General features: G+C 40.5%; 2 protein-coding genes across 4 annotated transcripts; both read left to right on the forward strand.

Annotated features, from left to right (window-relative positions):
* Window positions 1–15,489: 15,489 nt before the first annotated feature.
* On the forward strand, window positions 15,490–19,539 carry LOC133928614 (nudix hydrolase 15, mitochondrial-like). Of its 3 annotated transcripts, none has more exons than XR_009911458.1 (5): window positions 15,490–15,901; window positions 15,998–16,140; window positions 18,365–18,484; window positions 18,614–18,971; window positions 19,396–19,539. XR_009911458.1 is itself a non-coding variant. In XM_062375025.1 (4 exons), exons 1-4 carry the CDS (start codon window positions 15,607–15,609, stop codon window positions 18,839–18,841), a joined length of 786 nt encoding a protein of 261 aa, XP_062231009.1. In that variant the 5' UTR covers window positions 15,490–15,606; the 3' UTR covers window positions 18,842–19,242. The 3 variants fall into 3 exon arrangements, 1 of the variants encoding a protein (XP_062231009.1); XR_009911457.1 differs by lacking the exon at window positions 19,396–19,539 and adding an exon at window positions 19,061–19,242; XM_062375025.1 differs by lacking the exon at window positions 19,396–19,539 and having other exon boundaries at window positions 18,614–19,242.
* A 12-nt stretch (window positions 19,540–19,551) lies between these two features.
* Window positions 19,552–20,017, forward strand: LOC133928616 (signaling peptide TAXIMIN 1-like). Its single transcript, XM_062375026.1, has 2 exons — window positions 19,552–19,688; window positions 19,769–20,017. Exons 1-2 carry the CDS (start codon window positions 19,576–19,578, stop codon window positions 19,890–19,892), a joined length of 237 nt encoding a protein of 78 aa, XP_062231010.1. The 5' UTR covers window positions 19,552–19,575; the 3' UTR covers window positions 19,893–20,017.
* The last annotated feature ends 1,547 nt before the right edge of the window (window positions 20,018–21,564 follow it).

Here is a 21,564-nt window from a genome sequence, read left to right on the forward strand (position 1 = left end):
CTCCTCTCCTCTGGCTCCGGATGTTTATGCGTGTGCTCTTTTTGGTGCTTAGATGCCAAAGGGGGAGAGAGTCTAGGTGATAGGGGGAGTCTTTTGGAGAGGGGTAGATGAGGGACTAGTGAGCTTTCTAGTTCATAGACTTAGGGGGAGATTGGATAGTATAGGGTCGGAGTGTTGGATCTTTGTGGATTTTGATGTAATGACAAGCTATTTGATTCTTAATCGATGTGTTTCACTTGTCATTGCATTATGTTTCCTTTCGTGTTCTGTTTTAATTCTTATTCTACTAGCATGATAGGTTGATCTAGTGTAAGGCTTTCTCTTGCTTAATTTTTATATGCCGTTCATTTCCTAGTTTGATAGGGTCTTCTTCATTTCCATTTCTTTATTCTTATATGTGTTGTCATCAATCACAAAAGGGGGAGATTATAGCATCTAGGCCTCTAGGTAAGTGGTAAGTGTTTCGGTGATTAATGACAACCATATCATTGTGACTAATGCGTATGTCTTGAAGCGAATAAATTTTTTTAGTTCACAATGATGAATGGGTTTTCTTGGTCCCTCATGGAATTCTATTGGTCGATCAAAGGACATCTGCGTCAAGATTACGAATCTTCTAGTTCTAAGTGTCACAAGGTGATGAAGGACACTTAGAGTAGACATAGGTCTCTTTTTGTCTTTTTGACGTACTATAAAGGGGGGCTAAGTGTTGTAGCTTTACCTAGTTGAGTTTAGACATAGTTGAATGCACACTTGCGAAAATCTAGCACTAGGTAGCTCATAGAAGCCCATGGGTGAGAAGTTGAGAAGTTAGAACTCAAAGTCGATTGAATTGGACGAGTTTCAGAAAGTTTGTTCTCACCAGATTGTCTGGTGCAAGAAGGTTTAAACTCACCGGACTATTTTTCCTCTCTGTGAAGGTTTCAAATGGCCTCACCGGATTATCTAGTAATTGGAGGAATTTTGCACCGGAGCATTTAACAGAAGAGTCATTCTTTAGAGAAATTTGAAGTTACATGCACCGGATTTTTCGGTGATCTGAAGGACGCATACACCGGACTATTTAACAGAAGGATTGTTTTTTTGGAGAAAATCTAAGTTGAACTGATCAGATTGTTTGGTGACATAAGGAAGTTATCATCGGACTATTTAATAGTGACTTAGTATTTTTGGAGGAAATGAATTATAAGTCACCGGATTGTCCGGTGATACTATGTGAAGGAACACCGAAGTATTTTGCAACGGCTACTGACAGATGGCAAACAACATGTGAAAAAAAAGTAGTCTCACCGGATTGTCCGGTGTTAATAGAGGTGTGTGCATCGGACCATCTGGTGTTCACAGAAAATGTGAGTGGTTGGGTAACAGCTAGATTTGGACCTCTAGCCTATATATACCCCCTCACTTGACTTCATTCGTCTCTCTTACAACCCAGAAGCATTCATACACAGTTTGTATCATTTAGAAGCAAGGGAGAGCACTTGAGGTGATTTGCATGTTCTTAATTAATGATTAAGGACTTCATTAGTGCTTCAAGAGTAGCGAGTGTGCATCTAGCTATTGTTTAGACTTGATAGGGATCAAGTGAACCAGTTAGCTTGTTACTCTTGGTGGTTGGCAACACCTAACCGGTCGTGGAGATTGAAGGTGTTCTCGGTGAGCTCTTGGAGGTATTGTGGGAACCCCAGGAAGCTCGTGTACTTGGTTTGATGCTCGCCAATCCGGAGATGGAGAAGTGGCAATCACTAGTGAGCACTTGAGTCTTGGTGACTCGAAGGGGAGCGACATCCTTGTGTGGATGCTCCAACAAGGATTAGTGGAGAGTGCCAACTCTTTGATACATCAGGAAAAACACAATATCCCCTTTTCTTACTCTTGTTATATTCCACATTTTGCTTCTAGCATTTCCTTCATGCAAGTTTCAATTCCGCACTTTACTTATGTTCTATATGCTTGCATGTTTGTACTTATCATTCTAGCTTGCTAGGTCGTCTAGTTGCTTTTATTCATTCCAGGCTAAGATTGCTCTTTGCTCTCTTCTAGGGCCTTGGGATCCTTTCAACTACAAGCTTGTCAGAGAGTACAACTCTGCACTGCACTACATTTGCACACTTCTATGTCTCTGTGGGAAAGATATCACAAAATAAGAGAAAATTAAGAAGACTCTCTTCACTTTCCACCCGAATGCGGCAGAATCTGCACGTAATCATGTTCAATCAAAATACAAGAAGTATTCTTAACTGATTGACGTGTTATAGCTTCATGAAGTTCATGACGAAGTCATAAATAAGAACTTCTTATCCCAGCCACAAGGAAAGAGCAATGGCCTAGAAGTCAATCACAACTCTTTCAAAGCATGCAAGAACCACAATAAAAAGTGAGAGAGGGAGGAAGGAAAGTGGTGACAGACAAGGTTAAGTCTGGTGATGATAATGGTAAGACAAAGAAAGAAGTCAAGTCATATGATGAGTAGAACCAGACATGTATAAATGCGGTGTTTGAGGTCATTGGTCCCGAATTTGCTAAACACCAAAGCATGTTATGGAAGCATACCAAAAGAATAAAAAGGAGTAGCTAGAAGCACACATCACCATTGCAGTGGAGATGGAAGTGGACAAAGCAGCAGCAATTGAAAGGGAAACATCTCATATGAAAGTTGATGATGCTCTCACACTAGCTGTAAAAGACCTCCCATTGAAGGACGCAGAGACGTGTACTTTGCCCTCCTCCACTGCCATAGAAGATACCATGAAGGATGAAGTGAAAAAGAAAGTCATTGAAGATGAAGTGGTAGGATATTTTGTAGACTCTATCTAGAGTTAGAGTAATTAGTTATTTACTTATTTGTTGAATTTAGAATGATTGAATAAATAAATGTAAGCTCTAGAAGAGAAAGTTTAGCTGCAAACAATATTTTTCAATAGTTAATAAAGTATTTAGTCTTGTTGCTTCTTCCTCGCATGTGAATAATTGACTACTTTATTTATAGAGTATGTGTGGCGCCCGCATGTAGGAAATGTGTATTGTGGATAGTGGAACCATAAACACTATCTTAAAAGAAAAGATATATTTTCAGTCTATCAGAAATAGTTCTGGGAAAGTGATGATTGACACTGGTAGTGATAAATGTATCATAGGTTCTAGAAGAGCCATAGAAATACTTTGCATATTGAAGAAGCATTGTTGTACCCTGAATCGAAAAAAAAATCTCTTAAGTTTTAAAAATATTCGTGCTAACGATTTCCATGTAAAAACTGGTGAAGAAGATGATAGGGAGCATCTGCTCATCACTAAGCATTATAGTGAAGTGATAATACTAGAAAAACTTCTCTGCATAAGCAGTGGCTTGTACTACACTCGCATTAAAACACCTAAAGTGTTCACTATCTTAAAGACTGTGTTTCGTAGTGCAAAATTATTCACCCTATGACATAAATAGATTAGGTCACCCTAGTCTTAGAATAATGGGGAATGTAATTACTAACTCACAAGGTCATATCATAAATGTAAAGAATTCCTCGAATCATGAAGATTTTGTATGTCCTGCATGTGCTACCGGAAAATTAATAATAAGACCGTCCACCTTGAAGGTACAAGATGAAATCCTTGCATTCCTGAACCGAATCTAGAGGGATATTTGCGATCCCATTCAGCCGCTATAGGACCCACTTCAGTACTTTATGGTATTGATAGACGCATCCTCGAAGTGGTTGCATGTATATCTATTATCTATCTGTAATCATGCCTTTGCAAAGTTGATCTCGCAGATCATATAAATCAGGAATAATTTTCCGACCATCGAGTGAAATCCATTAGACTAGAGAACACTTGAGAATTTACTTCTAAAGTGTTCGATGATTATTGCACTGGTATGAGAATTAAAGTTGCACATTCTGTATCACACGTCCACACTCAGAATGGATTAGCCGAAGCACTGATAAAAAGAATAAAATTTATTCCTAGATCTTTATTGCAGCATTGTAATTTGTCTGCTACATATTCGGGACATACGGTCTTACATGCAATAGCTCTCATTAATTATAGACCATCCTCCTAGAACATCCATTCACATATACAACTAGTACAAGGGGTAATTCAAAAAAAATCCTATTTACACAAATTTGGACCAACAATATATGTCGATTATGAGACTGCATCCATAATCCGATATTTAGAACTAACAACTAGAAATCTGCATACGACCAGCTTTGCTGAGTGCATTTTTGATAAAAAATAATTTTATGTCATTAGGGGAGGAAATATACCCTTGGATGAAAAATGTTAGGAAATTATTTGGCAAGCCGAAGGAATTGCAGCACATGATTCTTGTACTAGTGAAGCAACTGATGAAGTACAGAAAATTATCGATTTGCAGAAATTAGCAAATGATCTGCCTGATCATTTTTGTGATTTGAAGAGCATGACTAAGTCGTATGTTCCAGCACGCAATGCACCGGATAGGGTGGAAGTACCAAAAGAAGGTATCCCTCATCTTGTACTAGGAGCTCAAAAAATAATAAAAGGACAAGAAATTCAATTCCTCAAGTCCCAAATAGCTGGAGATGTCTGGCGAAAGTGGGGAATGAGAGCTTACCACAACTAATCATAAAAATGCCCTAAAGAAAAAAAGAAGAGGAGTCAGTTGAGACCTGGCGACTGTATGGAACCTAAAGAAGTAGGCATACTAGATTTGAATCTTCCCACACAGGAAGAAACCAGTAAAAATACCTGCGCTAAAATTGACGCTAATAAACTAAAGGATCTTGCTCCTACAATAAGAAATAATGAATATCAAGATGTAGAATCACCTGAAAGTACAACTCATTATGAAATAGCAATAAACTATGTGAATTCAGGGGAATCTTGGAATAGAACAACCACAATAGTTGATATATACTTTGCAAATAAAATTGCCACAATTATAGGTCATAACTCTGAGCCTGGATCGCTCATCGAATGTAGAATGAGGTTAGATTAGGAAGACTACAGAAGGCAATAACAGTTGAACTGTTATCCTTTGTGAAAAGCTGTTTCCCAGGTTCAGAAATTTGGGCTATTACATAGCTTGGGATTATTACTATTTTGTTCCATAACCGGTAGTGGAGGGTTTATTCTTTTTAGAAATATATGTATATACACACACATATGCATATACAAAAGTAAAGGATTTAATTCTTCTTGAATTGATGTGCTATATATAAGTATATATTTGGTTGAAGTGTTTGTATATATAAATATCACTGCTGGTTTGAGACACAAACTGATAGAGATGTCACCGCTGTCAGTCCCAGTTGGAGACATGAACTGGCAGTGATGTCACCATTTTCATTGCTGGTTTGAGACACGAACAGACAGTGATGTTGCCACTATCTCTGTCGATTTGAGCCACGAACCGATGGTGACAATTCCAAAAAAAAAAACCACATAGGGTAGACATATCACGTATGGTTCACATATAGGTAATTATCACATGTCACATATGGTTGACATGCAATTCATTATTCACATAAGGTTTCATCATTTATTTTTTATAGAAATTGAAAAAAGGCATTAATATATAAAATTACATACATTTAGGAGGACTACACCATTTAGAGAAGGAGGAGGGTGTCTCCAATAGTCATAAGGATTAGCACTCTAGAAAACCTAATGCACCTTTCACCTCCTGCCTTGCTATGATCTCTTAGCGATGGCCATCAATTCTACTTCAAAACATCATTAGTGAAACCTTGCATCAGATAAAGAAACATATGATACGACATCTATTTGACAACTATCATTAACATCATTGGCTCACATAAAAAGGGCCTTAGCTCAAGGGCAATGTCACGTCCTAAATTCTTAATCACGCAATTAAGCATAATCATGCTTTTAAACATTATGTTTAAATTTGCATAATTATAATTCGGATTACTAATGGAATTCGTTGGAGATCATTTGGATGAGAGAAAGAAATTCGAGAGAAAAAAGGATTGATTTTGCAGCACAAATGAACCCTCTTCACTTACCTGTGGGCCCCACATGTGGACCCACTCCTCACCCACCCTCTCTCTCATGTGGCCAGCAGCCCACCTGCTCCCTCCTCACTCTCCCCCATGCTCCACCCGTGCTCCCCTTCCCCTCACTCTCCCTCTCACTCCCTCTCTCTTTTCTTCCAAAATCCGAGCTCAAGAGAGGGATTTGAGGTGAGTATGTGGTACCATTGCGATCACAAGCTCATGAGCTATCCATTCCCCCAATTCATTTTTGTTTTCCCGGAGGATTTGAGCCGGATTTGGTGTCTTTTGGTGTTAGGGTTGAAATGTGAAGAACACCAGATTTCTTCGTCTCCCGAGCGTTTCCCTCCATTTCCTCCTTCAATCGATGGTCCACAACCTTGGTAACGGACTTTGGGTGAGTCCCCTAAACTCCCATGGCAAGAATCCACCTTTTGGATGGTTGGATTTCGAATTTTGAGCTATGGGTTTGAAGTTCATGAGTTCTTGATGAATTAGAAGCAATAGCTGAGTTTTTGTAGATTTTGGTGTATGCATGTTGTCCTATGTGGTAGAGGAAGTCAATGTGATGCTCTAGGTCCAAGTTCCCACTCCAAATGTCACCCGAATCGTCATCGGTGAGCTCCCAAAGTGCCTTCGGCGACCCCCAGCGGTCTGACCGCCACCCCAAGGTCGGTCAGACCGCCAGGGGCCAAAACTCTCTGTACTGGGGCGGTCTGACCGAGTTTCCGGTGGTCTAACCGTGAGTGTTGGCGGTTTGACCGCCAGTATACCTCGGTCTGACCGCTGTCTACCCAGACAGCACATTTACTGCTTGCTGAAACTTATAAAATTCATAATAAATTGTCTGTAGCTCCAACAATTATGAAACAAATTTTTTTGGTTTAATAATAACCTACTCTACCTAATGAAAATATCCTCAACCATGAAATAATGAATTAAATTTCTGAGATTAATTAATTAGGTTAAAGCTTCATTAATTCACCGTTAATTCATCATAAGTCCAAAATTGATGAATCCAATTTTGCTAGTTTCCTTATGACTTGTTCTATCTAGGAAAAATAGTTTCATTCATTATATGCATGTTGTGGTATATATTTGCACTTCATTCATACTCATTGCATTGCGTGCGTTATTCTTTTTAGAGATCACCGAACCAACGATTCTGGCGAGCGAGGTCGATCCCGAGGTGCCGCACCTTTGTGAACCAGTGCATCAAGGAAAGCATCTATCATATTGAACCCTGTCGGTTGTATTGAATGGAGTCTAAATATTGATAAATTATGCTTATGTATAGGTTTGCATGTATAGGAAGTCAGTGTTGGGTTGTTGGGTAGATCCTATGTTGAATTGCATTGTCTCTACCTTGATGTATTGTTGATCCATATCCTTGTAGCCTGGGTTTAATTATGTTAAGGTCTAACTTAAAAGTAATGCGAGATGCTTAGCAATGCATAGGTCCTCGGTAGAAGTCGAGCGGTGAAGCATCCCATCGTTCGAGAGCTGTAGGTTAATTACCTTCACAATGATTACAATGTTGGGTCGATGATGTTGGTTGATCGAGTGGTGAGTATGAGGCGAGATGTGGGCGGTGTTAGGGGTGTCATCTGCCCTCAAGGAAAGTCCGGGGGTAGTTCAGGAAGGGAACCCGGACACCGTAGGCCACTTGCATCGTTTAAGGTCGATCGTCGGGTAGTTGGCTTTAGCACTTACCTTACTCACCACATGCCGATCTAATGGTAAGGCAAGCCGAATACCTTCGCAGCTGTGGCTTTGTGGGGCCTGAACAACGACGGTGTGAGCAGGTGGGCTTGTAAGCAGTATTAGTTTGCTCCGGGAGTAGTTCTGGTACTGCCACACCGAGCGTTGCATGTCGCACACGGTTGGGGCTGGTTGGGAAAGGTTGTCACAGGTACCCCCTTGTGTGCACTTTAGCGGGTGGCACAAGCCGTATGGTCCTCGTGTCTTGTGGGTCCAGGAGTATCCCCCTGCAGGGTGTATAAACATTTTAAAATGCCGCACTCTCGGTCATGAGCATGCTATTGTTTCAATTGCACCCGGTCATAGAGTTCTCATGGTTGATTCAGTTGTATAGTTCAGAGATGTGGTTGTGGTTCGAATATGTGGGAGGTGGTTGAGATGGTACTTGTTATACATTGACACTAATGTGGTTTCAGATTCATATGATCAGTTGGTAGTCGCAGGGTAGTTTCATATATGTTGGTTAAGTTAGTTGCTCACACATATGCCTAGGTTGCTTACCGCATATGTTTTACTTAACCTTGTGGCCTACTCTTGCTAACCGCTCAATGCATAATCCTTAGAGTCAGGATATTATATACCCATATTGTGTAAGACTTGCGAGTACCTTCGTACTCAGGGTGCTGCCCTTAAGTTGATGCAGGTTCACAGGTCGGCGAGGAAGAGGCGGTGTTTGGCTATTTTGTGCCTGCCGATCAGGGTGGCGGGTAGGAGTAGCACATTCTACTCCGAACTCGGTGTTCTTGATATGGAGCCTAAGGGCATGTGGCTCCATATCCTTTTGTTGTATAGTTTATTTTCTTCCGCTACGTAGATCTTTTGTTGGTTAGGAGTTGAGGGGTTCTGTCTCCTCCTAGCTCGCTTTTGTTGTAAAACTGTTGAAATCAGTTGCATGCTTAACTTTTGTAATATAAATGTTTATTACTTGCTCTTTATTAAGCTATGTTGTGATGCACTATGTTGAAGGCATGTGTTCCGATCCTTGGGCACAAAACACATACCGGGACTGCCGGAATGGTATTCGGGTTAATCGTCGGGGTTGGACTATGAATAATGATCTGCCTGATGATTAATTTGAATACTGTTTGGACGGGTCCTCACAGGCACAAGTCTCAAAATCATCAAACGTGGATTGTCACAATTCCACACCTTCTTGTTCCACACCTCATAGAATATAAGAGAGGTTGATTAAGAAGATGCTGAATACTGCCAATCAAGCTACTGATCCTCAACGATATAACTGCATAATTATCACAGGCTCACACAACCTATTATGCACTTTAGTCATACAAAAAAAAGCAAGCTATTGTTCCAAAAAAAATAGCAATAAAAATTATTCATTTGTGACTTAGTTGTATATCCTAAAATTTGAATGTGATATTCTAGGTAGCAGGGTTTAGGTAATTTACTCGACCTAAATGATGATACCACACAACATCACATTCAAACTTAATTCAATACGATATCATCATTGGCAAACGTATTGAAATCATCATTGGCAAACTGCATCTAGCTATCCAAAATACTCATTTTTCAATATGTAGCCTCATTTCATTGGCCTATTTCATCATTGACAGAAGAAACATAGTTAAAATTCAACTAAATTTCTATAAAAGAAAAGTAATCTACTAAAGCATAGCTAAAGTTCAACTAAATTTAGCATGGCATCTCCAAGAATAATTTTTCTACTAATCATCCATTTTTGCAGCAATACAAATCCAAGTTTTTAGATTTGTAGGGAGGACTAGGAAATAGTTGGGGATTGCCTTGGGGTGATGGTAATAGAGAGGGAGCCAAGGCATCAGAGTGGAGGAGGCCATCGTCAGGGTGGATGAGGAGGTGTTGTTAGCTCTAAGATGTGAGAGAGGCCACACCGCAAGGCGGCAGTTGAGGCATTGGTTTCATGGCTCGGGAGAAGCTAATTGTTGAAGAAGTGCGGTTATATAGGACAGTGATTCTATCACTACCAGATCATATAAATAACTGACAATGATATACTATCACTGGCGGTTCACAGCTACAACTGACAGTGATAGAATCAATGTGTGGGGCATGAGAATCGAGGCATTGGTCTAGTACTTCCGATTTGTAACCTTGAACCGGTAGTGATACTATAAACATAAATACAACTAAAATTTTTGAATTGGAAATAGAGTTCTTAGCCACTAATTGGAAAATTGCACACACGGGAAAGACGAAGGAGCGATGACGGTTTATTAATTGCATAGGACTCAACCCGTTTTTCTCTATTAATTGTAATTGTTCAGCACCCCTTCCTTGTCCTCTACTTTATCTTTCTTGCATGATCATTATAAGTGCTCACCCTCCTCAGATTCCTTATTCCATCCACGATGTTGCTCGTCCTCCTCCGAGCCACTACGCAAAGTTTTGTTGCGGGTCTATCCATCATTAGATTTCTACTCAGTGATTGCATTTGGTAAGTTTCATTTAACCAAATGAAAATTTATTAGTTCACATGATTGGTGCTTATTTTTGATTGGTTCAATTTTATTAAGTATGCAATGGTGGTCTATTGTGATTGACGGTCTATTATATAAGGTTTATTAGAATTTTACATATATAGGGCTGCATGAAATATTGAAAATTCTTTTTGTAGGAATATGTATAACCTTCTGAAAAAGTATGAGGACAAAGTATAGAGATGGCTGCTTATGTTGTCCAATGCCTTGGTGTTCAATTTGAGCCAGTTGACAATGTATTTTACGTTGCCATGGAGGAAAGTGCAATGTATGATCTCTGCTACAAGGCCATTTGAGTTGCAACACATTCGCTTGGTTTTGAAAACTTTAAATTGGCAGTTCACCAAGGGAGAAATATCTTCATATCTTTATTGGATGTAGGTGATGCGGACAAGGGGAACAATAAGTACAAAACCTTAATCTTTGAGAAAGTTTGCTTTAGGTGCATAACTGAAATATCCCTTGCCGTATTGACCATAATGGTCTCACATCTGTGTCTAACTATGACTTTATTGTTGAACACTTAGATCGTCGAAGGAAAAGAAGACACGGGTGCACACCACTAGGGCTAAGTGACGTAGGATGTTAGGAGATTTACTTTGTGTCAATGAATATAATAAATATATTCATACTAACAATTATCAATATATCTGTTCTTCTTTCCCAATTTTATTTTCTGAGTGAAGTATCACTTTCGGTTATTAACCAGAGCCGACAATGTTACTATCAACATAAAATACAACTAAAATTGTGAATTGGTAACTAGAACTTGGAACAAGCAATCTAAAAATTTTGAAGATAAAACTAGAATGTATGTAATTACTATTAATAAATATAAATTAAACCATAATACATAAAAGTTCATGACATCAGTTTAAAAAAAATCATCCTGATGTTTAAATTGGTTATCAGATCATGTTCCTACTCCACCAGGCTGATGTGGCTCACTCTGGTGAGGATGACATTATCTTTATCAGCATTGTACTGCTGATCATGTAGAGGCATATCATTTTCGGGTAACGAGCAGAGAACATAGCAATAGTTGTTATGCGGATCAAAAGAGATCTGGGAGAACATAGCATTGTTTTAGTCCTAGGGTGTACTGGAGAACAACAACAGTTGCCATCATAGACTTTGGGTTGGATGAACCTGGTGTCCCCAAATTAGAAGCAAATGCTCCTGTGTGCCTGGAACGAGATCTAAATGACAAGTGACAAGCTGGCTGACCCTAACCCTCCGAGGATTAAAATGAGCTATCACAATGACATAAGAAGAAGATCTACAAAATATAAAACAAGAAGAATATATATCTAAGGAAGAACGAAACACTAGATGATGATGGAACAAAATTGTGTTTCTTCGCAAACCTCTCATGATCAAAGTAAGGAAGAGTAAGAAATAACAAAAAAACTCTTCTCTCACTAGTGTCAGAGTGAATTATCACATGTGGCTTAGAGAAAATGATAGAGGGATGACGATTAAATAGAGGTCATAATTATGTCAGCTGATGTTGCAAAAACCGACAGTGATGGATCAACATGATGTCAATTTGCACATCCCCATCATTGTTGTTTGCAGTTGCCAACCAACAGTGATATCTCATCACTGCATGTTGGTAACTCCAACTGGTAGTGATATCTTAACTACCTCCATAAATCTCCTACGCACCCCTTTGTTCTTTCGTGTCATTAAAACTGCATGCACTGAGCCCCTTCATCTTCCTCGAACGGGCATTATAATGCTTGCCCTCCATGACCCTTCTCATTCCATCCGTGATGTCACTCCACCTCCTCCTCTAATCCACTGCATACAAATTAGTTTGTTCGTCCTCTCGGTCCAGTCACGTGCAGACCTCCTCCACCGACGCCTCCTCTGTCCTCTCCTCTATCCCCACCATCGTACACATCGGAGGAGGAGGAGCCAATGTCAGTCTCCTCCGATGACTGCTCCTTCTCTAGTGATGAACGAACCTCCTCCCCATACGATTATGACTAAAAAAATCTTCTTGGGCGAGGGCCCTTTGCCAAATAATCATCACGCACTAACGAGCTTGAAGGACTCCTGCACCGGCACTGAGGATGACACGTCCTCCACCTCCAACGAGGATGACACCAGCGCCGAGGGCTCTGACGATGAGGAGGCCAGCATCGAGGGTGAGGAGGCAGCCGTCATCGCTGATGATGATGACAACGGAAGCATTGAGAGACATACAAATCATACTATATCAAATTATAAAGTTGTGTGTTTAAGACAATGTAACAATTAATTATCATTATCATCATCAATCAATTCATCACCATTAGCTTAAAAAATTGAATGCACTACTATACTACAAAAACAATGCATGCGAACTATTTTCTTCTTATTTGATGCACAATTTATGGAACGGGGGAGATATTAGCTTCTTAATTAATTTTAGGGAGAGATGTTACGAATAACATATAGCCCTATAAATTTAGGGGACCAACCTTAAGTGATGACCGGTGCCATAATTTGTCGAGGGGAGTAGCCATTAGCTCATAAATTTAAGGATGGGGTATAATTTGTGGGGATCTACAGTGATTTAGGTGGACTAAGGGTAGAGATCTAATGTTCCTGTCAAACTATGGTACTGTACATAATTACGTTTCCTTTTATCCAAAGAGAATTATATATATGTATGAATCTCGCTTTCTAAAACTGTAACAAAAGAACGTTAGACCTCACTGGCATGTGTCATGTTAGTTTTCTACATTTACTTAGCTGCCCTTACGGAATGTATCATGCAAGGTTCATTTTCAGTGAATAAGAAAAGATCACACAACACGAAATATGATGTGAATTATTGAGTGTTCCTCTTTTTCTCCGCGAACTTGATTTATTCTCATCAGCTGTGCTATAGGTAATATTCAGAAATAACATACATGCATCCTCCAGATTCCAGCCAAAACCATCCAAATTACTAATTTTCTTCCCTAACCAAGAAAAGATACAACAACACGATGCTAATTCCTACCGTGCACTTTGATACACACTATTGCTGCGCCTCCAGGTCCCTCTCCCTATCATCCACCGGCCTCTCCTGTGGCCGCACCATCGATGTGGATGCCTGTGACAAGCTGACCTCATGCTCCTTTTCAGTGCAGCCCTCGCTAGCCGGCATGACAACCACCTTGGCGCAACACATCGGGCACGTTGAGTGCTCCCTGAGCCACATGTCAACACATGGCACCACCGGGGGCGTGGGCCACTGCGCCCGGAGAAGGAGGAGGAGAAGAAGACGAAGACGACGGCAAGAACGGTGGTCGCGATGGCATTTCACCCGCATGGGTGTCAATAGGAGGCAGTGCATGCGCGGGCGGAGCTTTTGAAGGGGCTGGCTGCATGCCATGGCTTAGGAGTGTGGCACGAGCGAGGGAAGTGCGGGGCAGAGGCAAGGCTCTTAGGGTGGCGAGGTGAGATACGTTGACCGTCACGACGAACCCATTTGACAAGAATAGGTTGGTCACTCGTGCCATGTTGGCACTCTCTCTTTTCTTTTTTACCTCGATTTGGTCAATTCTGCTTTATTAACAATTCAATTGGCATTTAAACACAGCGGAATCTTGTTTTCTAAATCAAAAGGGACTGCTTAATTTTGTGGTGAGTGAAATTTTCTTATGTGTCAGTCACATTTATCTTCTTGTTTTTTGTCTTTGGATCTTAATTCAACCTTTTCCTTTGTCCCATGTTTTCATGAAGTACCAAGATTGAACAAAAAGATCATTGTAATCTTTGAGAAAATTTTAAATTCGTTGAAACCCAACAAAATAAAAATAGAAGAATTTGTAACATTGTTAAGAATTAACATAAAGATAGGTGAATCCCAAATCTCCAAAAAATAATACATAAATAGGTAGTACTGGAAAAACAACAATAAGGCTTTCCAACATTACATTATTGTACACAAGAGCTATGTAACGTGCAATTTTAGTTCTATGAAAGATAGAAATATATAATAAAAATTTGCATACACTCCTAGAAGTCGGTCTCAATTGCAAATACCTCTAACGCTAAATAGTTGCATTTAGCAGCTCACGTCTCTTTTCTCGTTGCAAACTCACACATAGGGTCTTTGATTAGACACGTAGGTTGCAAAATCGATATCAAAACCCTAGTTTGTTCACATGATGAATACCCCACTTCACTAGATTTCTTATGATTTCCCTCACCTTCAAACTCATCCTGCACCATCCGAACCCCTAATACCCTAGCTTGAGTAATTAACCTAAATGGGAGTGCTCTTTGGTAGGGGAGTCATAGGAGACATTCTTGCGTATTCCCCTAAGATCGGTATTGAGAGTGGTTTTACCAATGATGGATAAGTGGCAAGATTTCTCCTCTCACATATTTAACCCTTGAAGTCATTTCTGTCTATTTAACCCCCAATATCGGGTCACATAATCCTTCGATGGTTGTTGAGAGTGGCAAAAATATAGGATAACGTCTAGAAGCCAAAATCACCCTCAAAACCAGTTTTATGAGTACAGTGACCCGATATTGGTAATTTAGAGGGTTTAAGTGAATAAGAAAATAGTTAGGAAATTAAGTGGAAAAACATGATAGTTTAGGGAGTAAAATTGAGTTTTTGTTTTGACAATTTCTTTGTAAAATCCTTTTATAACAAAAGGAAAAGGAAGCTACAGTAGAGACTAATCTCTTCAATCATAAAAGAGTGTTATTTTAAGTTAGGTATAATCAACATGTTTAAACTTTGATAATCAATATATTTTTCTATATTTCAATTGAACTTATGAAAATGGTATAGGTTATTTGTCTTGAAAGATAGTTTTATAATATTACAATTTTAATATAGTGTACATATATTTTATAGTAGTATTAGTAGTCAAATAGTATATTGGTAACTGTATCAATGTCTAGCGACGAAGCTAAAAATTTAATTATGGTGATGCTAAATACACAGTCTAAAATAAAATACGAGTCTTAGAGCTCAATTTACACTATCAAAATAAGATAATTACTATTAAAAACAAAATTTTGAATTATATCGTACCAGGTTCCTCTACCTATCGATGTGTAAAAAGCCATTTTTTTCAACTTCAAGAAGCAATACAAATTATAAGCAAATTTTATAAGATTTTATTAATAAAAACTCTTATAAAATTTTATCTATACTATCTATCTTATCTTATGATCCCACGATTGAAGAGAGAAAAAATAAACTTATGTCAAACAGGATTTTTTTAAACGAGTCGTATAAAATCATCGTCCTTACCCAGAGGCGTTGGGAGTTGCGAGTCACAATCTTTGGGACGGTGGACCGCGGCGACCCGTCGAAACCTCCACCTCGGTCTCGCCGCCGCTGCGACGATATCACCGCCGCCGAGGCCATGAGACCTCTCCTCACCCGCATCTTCACCTCCACTCGCATTGCCATGGCCTCCTCCTTCCCCTCCTCTCCGTCCCGACGGCTGGCCCGCCTCACCCGCCACCTCAACTCCTCTTCCGGCGAGCTCACTTCGGTGGGCGCCCCTGCCACCGCCGCCACCGACGCCGTCCCCGCGCGCTCCCGGCCGGCCGCCTCCAAGGTTCACGCCGCCGTGCTGGTCTGCCTTTTCGAGGACCCCAGCGGCGGCACCCGCGTCCTCCTCACCAAGCGCGCTTCCTCCCTCTCCTCCCACTCCGGTAGGACACTACGATTCTTGGCTAAAGCTGTTGCCTATTGGGTCCGTGATGGTTGATTCCGTCATTCGAGTTCTTCAATTTCTTGAAAATTGTCAGGGGAGGTGTCGTTACCCGGAGGGAAGGTAGAGGAGGGGGACGCGGATGCGAAGGCGACGGCTCTGCGGGAGGCGAATGAGGAGATTGGGCTGGACCCAGCGCTTGTATCTGTTGTGACAGTTCTTGAGCCCTTCTTGTCCAAGGTGAATCATAAATTCATGATGCTTGCCCTGGTATTATCAGGAAATCTGCAAGAGCTGTTAGATTTTACTAAACAAATCTTGATGCAGAGTTGCATAATAAAGTAATATAGTGTACTAATTCAAGCTATTTTTGATACAAGAAGGTTGGCCAATATGATAATCATTGTTAAATGCGTGACCATGATGCCTTTGGAGACAATAACTCAAGAACGAGAAGTAATAATATTCTTGTTGGTTGATTTGATATATCTTTGCCCTTACAGTATTTTCTGGTCCATGTATTGTGAAACCTTTGTTGACATATTGCTCAAGCCAATTTTTTTGTATAATTAACTTATGAGAACAATACACATGCATGTCCACTTCGGATAAATGGTGAACATTGATAATGCAGAAATGAATTGTTGAAGAAAAGAGTAAATCACATATGTAGCCCCCTCAACTTGTAAGTTTGTATCTCTTGGACCCTTAAAATTGCAAATTGAACTCTTACCTCCCTAAACTTGCAAGCATATAGTCTCTTGACCCATTGAACTTATAGACTCTAAACCCTTTAACTTATTTCTCTTTTACTTGATTGGTCATTTCATTTTCCTATAAGCATTATGATGTGGTGCATTATTGGTCGATGAGACGGACCAGATTTGTTGATCCGTGCTATGAGAAAATCGTAGGGTAGTTTTGCAATGTTATGGAAATTTAATAATTTCAATTACGATAAATTTTCAATGTGATGAAAATTTGAACCTATTAGTTTAAAATTTCGAAAATAATTTGAACCTATCAGAATTTCAAATTTTAATTTTCAGAATTACTATTTTATGGTATACATGTTTAGAAGTTTTGAAATTTTATATTTCATTTTGCAAACATTAAAATTTCAAAAAACAAACTTAGACCACAAATTTAAAGAACTCAAATATGGATTGAAATTTTGATATCAAACTTTTGCAATCAAATTTACAAATGCTGTGTAGAACTTCGATTAAAATGTTAAAATAAAAATTTGAAACTCAAATTACTAAAATTGTAGGTCTGAATATGGAAGATGTTTATGCTGTGGAGTACAAGTTCATCATGTTTCATGTCGTTTCCTGCATTGATTGTACATCATGAAGATTTTCTGCCTCTTTGACTAGATACCATGTCATTAAATATATTAGGCAAATGATCAGACATATTAAATGGACATGTAAAGGGGCCTAAGAATTTATTCGGAAGGTTCAGGGGACAAGTGGCACAAGCTTACTGATTTAGGTTGATGAGAATCAGGGATGAACAAACGGTTTTGGCCAAGCCATCGAAACCATGCCTATGATAAGCGGCAAAGGAACTGTGGAAGCAAGTGAGCGCCAGCGAAGGAGCAGTTGGCCGATGAGCAATTTTTCTAAACCTGTTTAAACCGGGGATGAGCACCCCTGATGAACTACCATTTTTAGTTTGGACGGGACCAAGTGATACAACCTTAGAATTTTAAGGGTTAGATGTGCAATTTTCTAAAAATACTAGTAACATACAACATCGCCAGGGACATGTGACATGATATTCTGAAGCTCTGACTACACAAAATGCTACTGAAAAGGAACATCTTTTCTACTTTATAGGCATCCAAATACCAGCTATTAGTTCATGCTCACATGCTGGTACAACTTACTATCAGGAACTGATCTGCAACTGTCTTGTAAAATTCAAACAATAGCACGAAACTACTAATGGCCATAGCTGGTCAATATATAGTCATGGGGTGGCTTGTTTCAGTTGTTAATCACCCTAACGTCTTGCATAGTTTCTTTAGGTGTTTCTGTTGGTGGTGTCTCGGAGGAGATGCTAAATAATATTTCAAATGCATGAGTCTAGCTAAGCCCATTGAAATTGCACCTAAGGTTCATATGAATATAACCTGCCCATAATGAATGCTTCTACACTCTAGTCAAGCCGAGGAGGCTTACCAGTTACCCAAGTCTTCCCTTTGTATGTTTCAAGCCCTTTGTAAGTTTCAAGTAATCAAGATCCATAGCTCATGCCTTGGCTCCACTTTTTGGAATCCTTGAAAGAGAAATTTTCATTCAAAGATTCAAAATCTAGTGCATAAATCGGTCCACTGAGAATATGGATTTGCTATACATTTCTTGTTTCCTATATCTGTGACCTAGCACATGCTTTTTTACTTATTCAATGGAAGTGCAAACTGGCCAGAGTTTATGCTGCAGCCTTTGTTTTGCAGAATGGCCTCAATGTTGTTCCTGTAATTGGCATGGTTTCGGATAAAGCTTTATTCAATCCTGTCTTAAATAAAGCTGAAGTGGAAGACATCTTTGACGCACCTCTGGAGATGTTCCTGAAGGTACTTCTTTCCTTGTCATTTATTATTTCGTAGCAAATACGTAAATGTTCGTTTTTGCATGTTGGTTTCTTCTTATGGTGTCTGTAAGAACATTGCATCGCTTAAGTCTCTCTTCTATCACAACCGCAGGACGACAACCGGAGAACAAAAGAAATGAATTGGATGGGCATGGATATTCCTGTCCAGTTTTTCGACTACGAGGCAGACGGCAAAGTGTTTGTGATTTGGGGCTTAACCGCGCACATTTTGACCCGTGCTGCAGCAGTCATTTTTCAGAGGCAACCATCGTTCGTTGAACTTCCCAGACCCAAGTATACAAGTGTACCTATCGCTGGCACTGAGGAGCCCAAACCCTGAAGCATTGTATCGGCTGTAGGGGGCTGTTTGGTTCAGAACCTGGTGGTAAAATGCATGTCCTAGGTCCTGCCTGATGAAGGCCTTGATTTTATTTGGATGTAGAAGTATTTCTCCCTCTAAATGTTGGCAGGTACCAAAATTTGCTCGTACATTTCTCTACAGACGTAAATCATACTGTTATGTAGTGGTACATTTTGACCATCTCATTTTGAGATTCAGGCATTGACCACTTGGTGGAAGAGGGGGAAAGCTGGGTGCGCATTTTAAAAAGGAATGTACTACTATAAACTCCAAAAAATATGGCCATTTCTTTTCACTGTAGAATTGAAGCTTGTAAGCTAGAATATCAAGCAGTTCACTGAATTGGGCTCATGTTTTCAGGCCTATGTGGTTTGCAGTCATCTTTTTTTCCCTTAAAACGGTTGATCTTCATTTTTAAAAATACAGTAGAATAACTTGTATTTAGAGGAAATTCATATTTTTACTAGGGAGGGTTATACCTGAAACTGAAAGCGACATGGAAACAGCTCCACTCACGCATCCATGTTTTTCAGTAGCTAATTAGGCCATACAGCAATAGCACCCACCACCATATAATGCAATGTAAAGCGATGAGACCACCCTGGCACAATTAATTAACATTAGGGAGGCTCGCATTCAAGAAACAGCAAGAAAAGCGAGCGCAGCACCAAACTAACAAAGCAAGCAAGGAGGGAACGAAAGAGAGAGCTGCGATGTGCTGCGGCGGTGACGGCGAGTGCCGGCCGTTGGGGTGGCTGCTCGGCCTGCCGTTCGCGCTGCTCGCCGTCCTCGTCTCCATCGTCGGCGCCATCATTTGGATCATCGGGTACACTCCTACTTAACTCTTTCTTTTTATGCTTCCATGTGAATTTCCAGCAACAACCCGTGCACTGTGCTGTGATCCAGGCTGCCGATCTCGTGCATCTGCCCGTGCTGCCTGTGCGTGACGGTGGTGCTGGAGGCGGCGGTGGAGCTCATCAAGGCGCCGCTCCATGTCATGACCTGGTTCACCTCCAAGATACCCTGCTAGTACAACCAGCTACCATTTAGCCTTCATTCATCCGTGTACGATGATGGCAGATGAGGATGGTTCATGTGATGCCACTTAGGTTCTGAACTGATTAATTTTATTGATCAATAAGTTTTTTTTTATTCTGTTACCTTGTGCGTTGGTTCAACTACGAGATTGCTTCGCATACTACATGCACGATTAATTTGTTTGCCGTGAGTTATGGTTCTTGTGTTATCCTTCTTTGTTCCCCTATTCTCTGTTTGAATTTTGGAAACTTATTTTCTCTCTTATTTTCCATGGTGGTGAGCACACCTTGTTTTGTTTTTTGAAAGATCCGAAAACGGCTTATATTAATTAAGAGGGGAGTTTAGGCAGCATGTCAGACACATACTGCAAAGAACACGAAAGAGCACACCCAAGCAATCAGCCATTTTCACCAGGCTAAGCTTCTCAACGCAGATTTTTGGAAGATTACTTGCAAAACATGAGCGACTAGGAACCAAAGCTAAAACTAAAACTAAGGAACTAAAAGAACTAAGCCTTCGGAGTCGACCATTGCTGACAAAATGAATAATCTTGTGCACCTGCCATAACTCATTGTCGGGTCTCATCCTGTAGATCAGACACAACACGGCTTATTGTTTTTTCTTGCTTGTTGAAGACACGATTGTTTCGCTCCTTCTAGACAGTCTATATGACTAGAATGCAAAGCAAGCGAAGACCCTTGGCTGCATTACCTGATGCACACTAAGTGAGGGATTTGTACCAGTCTATTCAGCAAGACCCAAGTGACCTCATTGGCCAATGACACGGCATTAGGTTGGGGTGCTGCACCCAAAAGGCAACCTTGTTCCAAATCTCCTGTGTAAATGTGCAATCCAAAAACAAGTGATCCACCGTCTCAAGGTTGCGCAAACACAACTAGCAGAAGTAGCAGTTCGGCCATCCACGTCGCTGTAATCGATCGGCGATCCAAATACGTCTTTGGAGGAGTAGCCAAAGGAAAAACTTACACCGAGGAGGAGCCCAGGGCTGCCATACTATGCTGTCCATCTCAGTCATTTCGGTGCCTTCGAACTGGATGATATAAGCTGATTGGTCGGAGTATTCCCCTGAAGAAGTATGCGTCCAGGTGATTGTGTCCATAGCAGCACTACTCATACCCTGGTGTGCTGGTTGAAGAAGGGTCCAAAGATGAACATAATCGGGTAGGAGAGCTAGGGTAAGGTCATGGTCTAGATCCCAAATCCATCTATCATCAGTGAGGTCATCAGACACTGCGCAGATTTTGTGCTTGCTGTGATGATAAAGGGAAGGAAACGAAGACGCTGGTGCTATAACCTCCAACCAATTGGACAGCCAGAATGATGCCTTCTTGCCATCGCCCAACTGTATCAAAGTGGCAGCATTAAAGAGAGCAATGTCAGTCGAACTGATCGGTAATTGCATACCATTCCAGAGGCGCTCATGGTGCAGCCACTCGAACCAAAGCCATCGGAGGCGCAGCGCACGGCCAAAGAATTCCAGGTTTGTGATCCCTAGGCCACTAGCGAGATGACATACATGATACCAATTCGCTTTACACTTGCCCCTTGTGAGCTGTTGATCACCCGCCCAGAGGAAACGTTGCCGTGCCTTATTCAATTCCTTAATGAATTGCTTCGGCGACTAAAGAACCGTTAGAAGATAG

The sequence above is a fragment of the Phragmites australis genome, chromosome 9, assembly GCF_958298935.1.
Source record: "Phragmites australis chromosome 9, lpPhrAust1.1, whole genome shotgun sequence".
Taxonomy (NCBI): domain Eukaryota; kingdom Viridiplantae; phylum Streptophyta; class Magnoliopsida; order Poales; family Poaceae; genus Phragmites; species Phragmites australis.